This window comes from Pantherophis guttatus, chromosome 5, assembly GCF_059756535.1.
Source record: "Pantherophis guttatus breed Tessera chromosome 5, ASM5975653v1, whole genome shotgun sequence".
In the NCBI taxonomy this organism is placed as follows: domain Eukaryota; kingdom Metazoa; phylum Chordata; class Lepidosauria; order Squamata; family Colubridae; genus Pantherophis; species Pantherophis guttatus.
Genome location: NC_142067.1, coordinates 3,764,021 through 3,773,301, shown reverse-complemented (window position 1 = coordinate 3,773,301; position 9,281 = coordinate 3,764,021). Strand labels below are relative to the sequence as shown.

At 50.1% G+C, this 9,281-nt stretch overlaps 1 protein-coding gene across 1 annotated transcript; it reads right to left on the bottom strand.

The window, feature by feature from the left end:
* Positions 1–1,083: 1,083 nt before the first annotated feature.
* On the bottom strand, positions 1,084–8,634 carry LOC148113277 (uncharacterized). The gene is made up of 2 exons (XM_087895739.1): positions 8,474–8,634; positions 1,084–1,580 (listed from the first exon to the last, which is right to left on the bottom strand). Exon 2 carries the CDS (start codon positions 1,434–1,436, stop codon positions 1,104–1,106), a length of 333 nt encoding a protein of 110 aa, XP_087751865.1. The 5' UTR covers positions 1,437–1,580; positions 8,474–8,634; the 3' UTR covers positions 1,084–1,103.
* Positions 8,635–9,281: the final 647 nt, after the last annotated feature.

Here is a 9,281-nt window from a genome sequence, read left to right as displayed (position 1 = left end):
CTCCCCCTATGTTTGTTGAAAAAACATAGTCTGCTAGTCTGTTAGCTTGAGCTCCGAGCTTGGCACTTTGGTTGCAAACATTTCGTCACCGTTCGAGGAGACGTCGTCAGTGCGTTTTGAACTGTGCTCGTCATTTGGATGAGAAAAATTCAGAACGCACTGACGACGTCTCCTCGAAAGGTGACGAAACATTTGCAACCCAAGTGCCAAGCACAGAGCTCAAACCAACAGCCTAACTATTAACCCGAGCTACTAATATTGACACACATTTTAAACCTAGTCTGCGTTTGCAAACGGGACCCATGGTTTGCTGAGTTAGAATACCCAAAACATTGACCATAATAAACCTGGATAACTTGCGGTGCCCATGGTGGGCAAACCCAGTTTAGCTTAGTGTAGTGTGTGAACTCAAGCACGGAGGGCAGTCGTCTCAGGCAATCCTGGTAGCGAAGGCCTCCCATCCTGGACACGTCCTCTTCCTGCCCAATCACTGTCCTGATGTTTGAGAAAAGGCCGAGTCTCGCCAACAGCCGGCTGCCATCTTGGTCTTTGCCTTAGGCAGCCCTGCAGGGTGTGGGGGTCTCCCCTGAAGCTGGAACCCCAAACCATTTCTGTGGAGAACTGCACCCCACTCCAGGGGTGGGCTTCAAAAATTTTAGCAAGGGTTTCTCTGCCCGGTTGCTGTGTGGACGTGGCCATGGTCAGTCTCCTGCACCACGGCAGGGGGGGTGTTTTTGCCCTCCCCGGGCTCCAGAGGCTTTTCTTGGGAGGGCGAAAACAGCCTCCCCAGGCTCCGGAGGCCCTCTGGAGGCCGGAAACAGGCCTGTTTCTGTCTTTCCCGAACTTCCTGTAGGCCCCGTTTTCACCCTCCCCGAGTGTGTCCTGCACTTACCTGCATCCAAAATGGGCCGTGTGGGGACTCCTGGGAGGAGTGGGGTGGGGTGGGGCAGGGCCAGCCAGGAGTGGGATTTGGGGGTTCTCAATAGGTTCTCTCTTTGCTAGAGGTTCTCCCGAACCCCTGCGAACTCCCAGCAGCCCACCCCCTGCCTCCCCCCCCCAGAGGAGAAGAGTGGACACGTCCAACACAATTCGCCTTCTTTTTATTATTGCTTTTCCTTGGAGGTGACTTCTCGTGGGGTCTCCCCTTCTTTCTTCTTCCCCGTTTTTTTGGGGGCGGAAGGGGTTTTCTTCGGGCGCGTCTGGTGGCCTTTCTCCACGCCGTTTTGGTCCTCAAAGAGAGCCACTTCCTGGGACAGCTTCCGCAACTCCTTGTTGAGCTGGTTGTTGGAGTCGATCAAAGCGAACTTCAGGACTTCCAGCTGGTTGAGCTTCTGGTAGGCGTCCTCGGCTCGTTCTCGCATCGCTTTGACTTTGCCTTGCATTTCCTCCATGGCATTCTTGAAACTTTCGACCGTGTCCTGCAAACTCTGGCTCATGGTCGGGATTTCGTCTGGGCTCCTGGGCTCCGCGTTCAGATTCGCCGCTAAAGGTCGCTAGAAATTGTCTTTTATTTTCTTCTTCTGGGGAGCTCCTACGGGCTGTGGGGTTTGGAGAGACGATTTGTAGAGGCTGCTGACAAGCTGCGGGGGGACACAAATAGGACACTGACACACATACGCACCCACAGAGGCATGGAATCTACCGCTACTAAACTACACAAATATCTTCGTACACCTGTAACTGCAGTCCGTAAGTTTGAATCCTCTCTTAGCCATGGAAGCCAACGAGGGTAGGGGTGGGATAATTTAACAACCAGTTCTCTGCCCTATTGACCAGCTGGGTGGGCGTGGCCTATGGTGGGCGTGGCCCAGGGGTGTGACAGGTAGCACTCCGCCTCTGATGATGGCGCGGCTCAGCCGGGATCGTCAGAGGCTTTTAAAAGCATTTTTTTTTCTACAACCTCTTCGGCTTTTTTTTCTTTTAAAAGCCTCTGCCGATCAGGCAACTCAGCTGGGATGGTCAGAGGCTTTTAAAAGCTTTTTTTTCGGCCGAAGAGGTTGTAGAAAAAAATGGTTTTAAAAGTTAAAAAAAAAAAAAAAGTTGGCCACACCCACCCAGTCACATTAACCCCACCCCCCCATCAAGCCACGCCCACAGAACCGGTAGTAACAAATTTTAGATTTCACCACTGCTTTAGATCGAGCGTCCTCCTTCGTCCCTAGGAAGAAGGCGGCATGGACAAAGGACTTCTGAAATGTTGCCGTTGTGTGAATCAACTTCCCTGGCTTCCCTGACTACAGGTAGTCCTCGACTTACGACAGTTCATTTAGTGACCGAGGTTACAACGGCAACTGAAAAAAAGGGACATATGGCTATCCCAAAAGGTGCTTTTTCAAGAGGCAACTGGACTCGCTTCCCAAAAAGCATCTTGAAAAAGCACCTTTGACCTGAATGCCCGAGAATCTCCATAGACATTTGACTTAATGACTGTTTTTCACACTTATGACCGTTGCAGCCTCCCGGTGGTCACGGGATGAAAATTCGGATGCTTGACAACGGGTTCATATTTATGACGGTCGCAGCATCCTGAGGTCCCGTGATCTATTTTTGCGACCTTCTGACAATGGGCAACCCGGATTCACTTAACAACCATATTACTAACTTAACAACTGCAGGGAATTCACTTAACAACTGCGGCAAGAAAATGGGGCAAAATGTAATTTCTCACTTAGCAGCGTAAATTCTGGGCTCAGTTGGGGTCGTAAGTTGAGGGCTACCTGTAGATATATCCCTGCCTGGGGTCGTTGCCATGGTATTCAAATGCTCCCCACTTTCACAAAAAGCCAAACACAGGCCTAGTTTGCTTCCCGATAGTCTGTTCGTTGTTGCTGTTAGTATATTTTTGTGGTGCTTGTTGTCATCTGGGATCAGACCAGGGGTGAAATCCAGCAGGTTCTGACAGATTCTGGAGAACCGGTTGCAGAAATTTTGAGCAGTTCGGAGAACCGGCAAATATCACCTCTGGCTGGTCTCAGAGTGGGGTGGGAATGGAGATTTTGCAATATCCTTCCCCTGGAGTGGGGTGGGAAGGGAGATTTTGCAATATCCTTCCCCTGGAGTGGGGTGGGAATGGAGATTTTGCAGTATCCTTCCTCTGGTGTGGGGTGGGAATGGAGATTTTGCAATATCCTTCCCCTGGAGTGTGGTGGGAATGGAGATTTTGCAGTATCGTTCCTCTGGAGTGGGGTGAGAAGGGAGATTTTGCGGTATCCTTCCTCTGGAGTGGGGTGGGAATGGAGATTTTGCAATATCCTTCCCCTGGAGTGGGGTGGGGATGGAGATTTTGCAGTATCCTTCCTCTGGAGTGGGGTGGGAATGGAGATTTTGCAGTATCCTTCCCCTGGAGTGGGGTGGGAATGGAGATTTTGAGGTATCCTTCCTCTGGAGTGGGGTGGGAATGGAAATTTTGCAATATCCTTCACCCTGGGGTGGGGTGGGAATGGAGATTTTGCAGTATCGTTCCTCTGGAGTGGGGTGGGAATGGAGATTTTGCAATATCCTTCCCCTGAAGTGGGGTGGGGATGGAGATTTTGCAGTATCCTTCCTCTGGAGTGGGGTGGGAATGGAGATTTTGCAGTATCCTTCCCCTGGAGTGGGGTGGGAATGGAGATTTTGCAGTATCCTTCCTCTGGAGTGGGGTGGGAATGGAAATTTTGCAATATCCTTCCCCCTGGGGTGGGGTGGGAATGGAGATTTTGCCTAATTATTTAATGATTTTAAATTTTAATCGTTTTGTTTTGTGTTTTTAAATAGGCTGTACACCACCCTGAGTCCTTTGGGAGAAGGGCGGTATAGAAATAAACTTATTATTATTATTATTATTATTATTATTATTATTATTATTATTATTATTATTATTATTATTATTATTATTATTATCCTTCTCCTGCCACACCCACCAAGCCATGCCACACCCACCATGCCACGCCCACAGAACCGGTAGTAAAAAAAGTTTGGATTTCACCACTGGTGGGTTGCCCCTGGTTCGGACCGGTTCGCAAGAACTGGTAGTAAAACCGGCGGGAGGCTCCGCCCACCAACCCGAATGTCATCAGGAAGTTTCTGCGCACGAGCGAAGCAAGCGTGCGTGCACGGTCCTATTGCAAACCTGTAGTAAAGGTAAGTAGAACCCACCAGTCGTAGGATTCAGCCGGTTTGCACCACTTTGGGAGAACCGGTTGTTAACTTTCTGAGCAATTTTGGTGAACTGGTTGTTGGAAGAAATCATTAAGGCAGAGAACCGGTCGTTAAATTATTTGAATCCCACTCTTAGATCATACCACTAAAATTTTAGAGCAAATGTCTCCACAACTTGGGTGTCCTCCTGGACACACGGCTGTCTTTAGAAGAGCATATGACGGCTGTGGCCAGGGGGGCTTTCTATCAGGTCCGCCTGATACGCCAGTTGCGCCCCTTTCTGGATCGGGACTCCTTGTGCACGGTCACTCATGCCCTCGTCACGTCACACCTGGACTACTGCAACGCTCTCTACATGGGGCTCCCCTTGAGGAGCACCCGGAGGCTCCAGCTGGTGCTGAATGCGGCCGCGCGGGGGATTATGGGAGCGACGTGGCACTCCCATGTAACACCTCTCCTGCGCGAGCTGCACTGGCTCCTGGTGGTCTTCCAGGTGCGCTTCAAGGTGTTGGTTCTCACCTTTAAAGCACTCCATGGCTTAGGGCCAGGGTATCTACGAGACCGCCTGCTGCTACTGATAACCTCCCACCGGCCAATACGCTCTCACAGAGAGGGCCTCCTCAGGGTGCCGTCGGTCAGGCAATGTCGGCTGGCGGCCCCCAGGGGGAGGGCCTTCTCTGTGGGGGCACCCGCCCTGTGGAAAGAGCTACCTCCCGGAATATGGCTGATCCCGGACCTCCGTACCTTCCGTAAGGCCCTGAAGACTTATTTATTCCACCAAGCGGGCCTAGCCTAAATGGTTCTTAATTGGGATTTTAAATTTTATAGACTTGGGGGTTTTAAATTGGGAGGCCGATTGATTTAATCTCTTTTAATTATCTTAACTTTTGTATTGTATGTATTTTTAATTCTGGCTGTTCACCGCCCTGAGTCCCTTCTGGGAGAAGGGCGGTATACAAATTAAATAAATAAATAAATAAATAAATAAATAAATAAATAAATAAATAAATAAATAAATAAATAAATAAATAAATAAATAAATAATACTTGTGCAAATTGCTCACCAGTTTGTGGTAGGATGTAGAAAAATTGAAGTGGTTTTATTGGGTTCCCGGGTTGAACTATTTTCTAATGATGCGCAAGACATTTTCTCTTGGATTGGGCCAACCCTTAAACTGCTAAACTCTGGGGTTGAGTTTTAAAAACTGGCGTTGGGCAGCCACTACATTTAAATGAATAAATCGATCAATCATAAACATATTCAACCGGGTTTAAAAGCAACAGAGCCTAACCGGTGGGGTCCTTGGCGCTCTTCGAACTTGGTTCTTTTCTTGCAGATGTTTCGTTTCGGGACCCAGCTTGGTAACACCATCAGGGCTACGGTAGAAGGGAGTGGGGGTTAGCTCTCTGTTTATATGGAGAAGCTTGCTTCGCCGGTGTTGGTGGAGTTGTGATTTTTCTCCTTCGCAATTCCTTGGTTAGAGTGTTGTTTTCTGCTTGTTTGTCTGGTGTTAATCCCTGCTTATCTGGGGTTTGGCTGCTGTTTGTTTGTTTGTTTAGTTTTATTTTATTTTTTTTTAATTTGATTTATATGCTGCCCTTCTCCGGAGACTCAGGGCGGCTTACAGTGCGTTAAGCAATAGCCTTCATACTTTTGTATATTTATACAAAGTCAGCTTATTGCCCCCACAAACTGGGTCCTCAATTTACCTACCTTAGAAAGGATGGAAGGCTGAGTCAACCTTGAGCCTGGCAGGATTCGAACTTACTTTAATTGCAGACAGCTGGTGTTAAATTACAGTGCTTTAGTCTGTAGAGCTATCCAGGATTTATATACCACCCGTCTCCCGAAGGACTCAGGGCGGTGAACAGCCAAAGATAAAACACGTACAATATAAAATTAAAAAAAACAATTTAAAAAATATTAAACAAATTTGGCCCATACCAATTAAAACACCCCTTTTTTAAAAAAGCAAATTAAAATTAAGCAGTTAAAAAGAGTTAGGCCAGCCCAGCCTGTTGGAATAAAAATGTCTTGAGGGCACGGCGGAAAGTGCGTAAATCCAGGATCCTCCGTATCTCCGGGGGGAGCTCGTTCCAAAGGGCAGGTGCCCCCACAGAGAAGGCCCTCCCCCTGGGGCCCGCCAGTCGACACTGTTTGACCGACGGCACCCTGAGGAGCCCCTCTCTATGGGAGCGTACTGGCCGGTGGGAGGCTATTGGTGGCAGCAGGCGGTCCCGTAGATAACCAGGTCCTAAGCCATGGAGCGCTTTGAAGGTGATAACCAAGACCTTGAAGTGCACTCGGAAGACCACCGGGAGCCAGTGCAGCTCGCGCAGGAGAGGCGTTACATGGGAGCGCCCCGTTGCTCCCATCACCACCCGCGCGGCCGCACTCTGCGCCAGTTGGAGCCTCCGAGTGCTCCTCAAGGGGAGCCCCATGTAGAGAGCGTTACAATAGTCCAGACGGGAGGTGACGAGGGCATGAGTGACTGTGCGTAACGAGTCCCGATCCAGAAAGGGACGCAACTGGCGAATCAGGCGAACCTGATGAAAAATCCTCCCGGTCACGGCCGTCAAGTGCTCTTCTAAAGACAGCCGTGAATCCAGGAGGACACCCAAGTTGCGAACCCTCTCCGTGGGGGCCAATGACTCGCCCCCAATAGTCAGTGATGGCACCAACTGACTATATCGGGACGCCGGAAACTACAGCCACTCGGTCTTGGATGGGTTGAGCCTGAGTCTGTTTCTCCCCATCCAGATCCGCACGGCCTCCAGGCACCGGGACATCACTTCAAGGGCATCATTGGGGTGGCCGGGAGTGGAGATGTACAGCTGAGTGTCATCAGCGTACATCTGGAGAGGATGTCTTCTGGTCCAGCCTAATCAGGGAACTACCAGAGTGAAAACTGCGCCCTGATCAACATTGTCAAGGCAACTATTATATATAAAGAGGGAGCAAACCTCGCTCCCTTCCAGCACTGATGTTCCCTAGTTGGGTCGTGAAACATCTGTAAGAAGACAACCAAGCTTAGAGAGCACCATTCTCCTCCTCCTCCTCTCCTCCTCCTCCTCCTCTCCACAAACTCCCCTCCCTTATAGCATTGATGATGTTGGGTCGTGAAACATCTGCAAGAAAATGACCAAGTTTAGAGAGCACCAAGGACGCCACAATCATTGCCTTCCTCCTCCTCCTTCTCCTCCTCCTCCGCCTCCTTCTCCTCCTCCTCCGCCTCCTTCTCCTCCTCCTCCGCCTCCTTCTCCTCCTCCGCCTCCTCCTCCTCCTCCTCCTCCTCCTCCGCCTCCTCCTCCTCCTCCTCCTCCTCCTCCTCCTCTGCCTTCTCCTTCTCCTCCTCCTCCTCCTCCTGCACCTCCTGCTCCTGCTCCTGCTCCTGCTCCTCCTCCTCCTCCTCCTCCTCTACTATCAGAACTTAGCACGTGGGAGAAACAGCTATCTGCAGAAGAGGTAAAGAAAGTTAAGATGGCGTCTACCCTATACCACAACCACCTTTCTATGATACGGTTATATCTAGGACCCCCTTTTGACTTTTCTTGAGATGCCCATGTCTGCCTTGAAAAATCCAAGCGATGGATCTATCTCTTGCCCCCAAACTCTGGTTCTTAAAGCTGGACAAGAAACGCCAAAGCTCTTCTCCAGCTTTGGCCCACCTGTTAATCCTAATCCAGAAGCCAAATTGAAGCTAAGTAAGCTTGATCCCATCCCATCCAATCCATATTTGGTCACAGACCATGAAAAAAAAAAAAACCAAACCGACCACTAAATTCTTTAAACTTCCTTGGAAAAAACCACGTGTCCTGTTCGAAGCTTCCCAAATACCCGTATTTCAGAGGTGGGCTTCAAAAATTTTAGCAAGGGGTTCTCTGCCAGGTTGCTGGGTTGGCATGGCCATGGTGGGCGTGGCCTAGTCGGCCTCCTGCACCACAATGGGGGTGGTGGGGTGAGGTGTTTTTGCCCTCCCCGGGCTCCGGAGGCTTTTTTTGAGCCTCCGGGAGGACGAAAACGGCCTCCCCAGGCTCCGGAGGCCCTCTGGAGGCCCTCATTTTTTGCCCTTCCTGAGCCTCTGCGCACGCCCTGCACTTACCTGCATCCAAAACGGGCCGTGTGGGGGACTCCTGGGAGGGGAGGGGCTGGGTGGGCGGAGCCATCCAGAAGTGGGATTTGCATAGAATTTTAGCTAGAGGTTCTGCCGAACCCCTGTGAACCCCCACCAGCCCACCCCTGCCTTATTTACTCCCTTCCTCTCTCCCCCACCCCCACCCCCACCAAGAATTCAAATACAGCCAACTTTCGGAGGGGGGGGGAACAGATCCCAACCTAGTTTCCTTCTCTGTGGTCTGTTGCTGCTGTCAATTCTCCGGCAGCTATTTTAAATTATATTCTCCCCCCCCTCAGAGTTGATACATCAGGAGATGAGATATATATAATATATATGGAGGAGGGGGAAAATGCCACCAGCATCCTTTCTGGCCTCCCTTGCCATGGAAATGTTTGGACCAATAGGATGAGCAGGAGGGAAAGTGATGCAACAAAGGGATAATAAAGAGCCAGGGTGGCCTAATGGCGAAGATGCTGGCCTACAAACCAGGAGGCTGTGAGTTCTAGTCCCGCCTTCGGAGGAAAGCTGGCTGGATGACTTTGAGCCAATGACCAGGAGATGGTGAATTCTAGTCCTGCATTAGGTATGACAGCTGGTTGAGTAACTTCTGGTCAGTCACCAGGAGAGTGGAGAGTTCTGGTCCTGCATTCGACATGAAAGACAGCTGAGTGACTTCTGGCCAATCACCGGGTGATTGTTCTGTCCCCGTCTCACACACGCACACAAACAGACAGCCGGGGGTTAAAGAAACTGGCAGACGACCAATTCTTCTGATAAGACGCTTGGCAGCAACCCAGTAGCTGCTTGCCAAGAACTTTTACTCAATAAACAAAATACACACAGTCAAGAATTGTCCATTTCATAAAATAAATCCAAGGCCGATAATGTTGTTTCCAAAGTTGCAATGTGACTCGATAGTAGTTAGTTCTGTCCGTCACAGAGTCTGAATGGCCACCTCACCCCCTTTTATCCCTTGTGGGGTGTGGTCCAGTGACTCAGCCTAATCTCGGGCACGCCTTTTCTTCT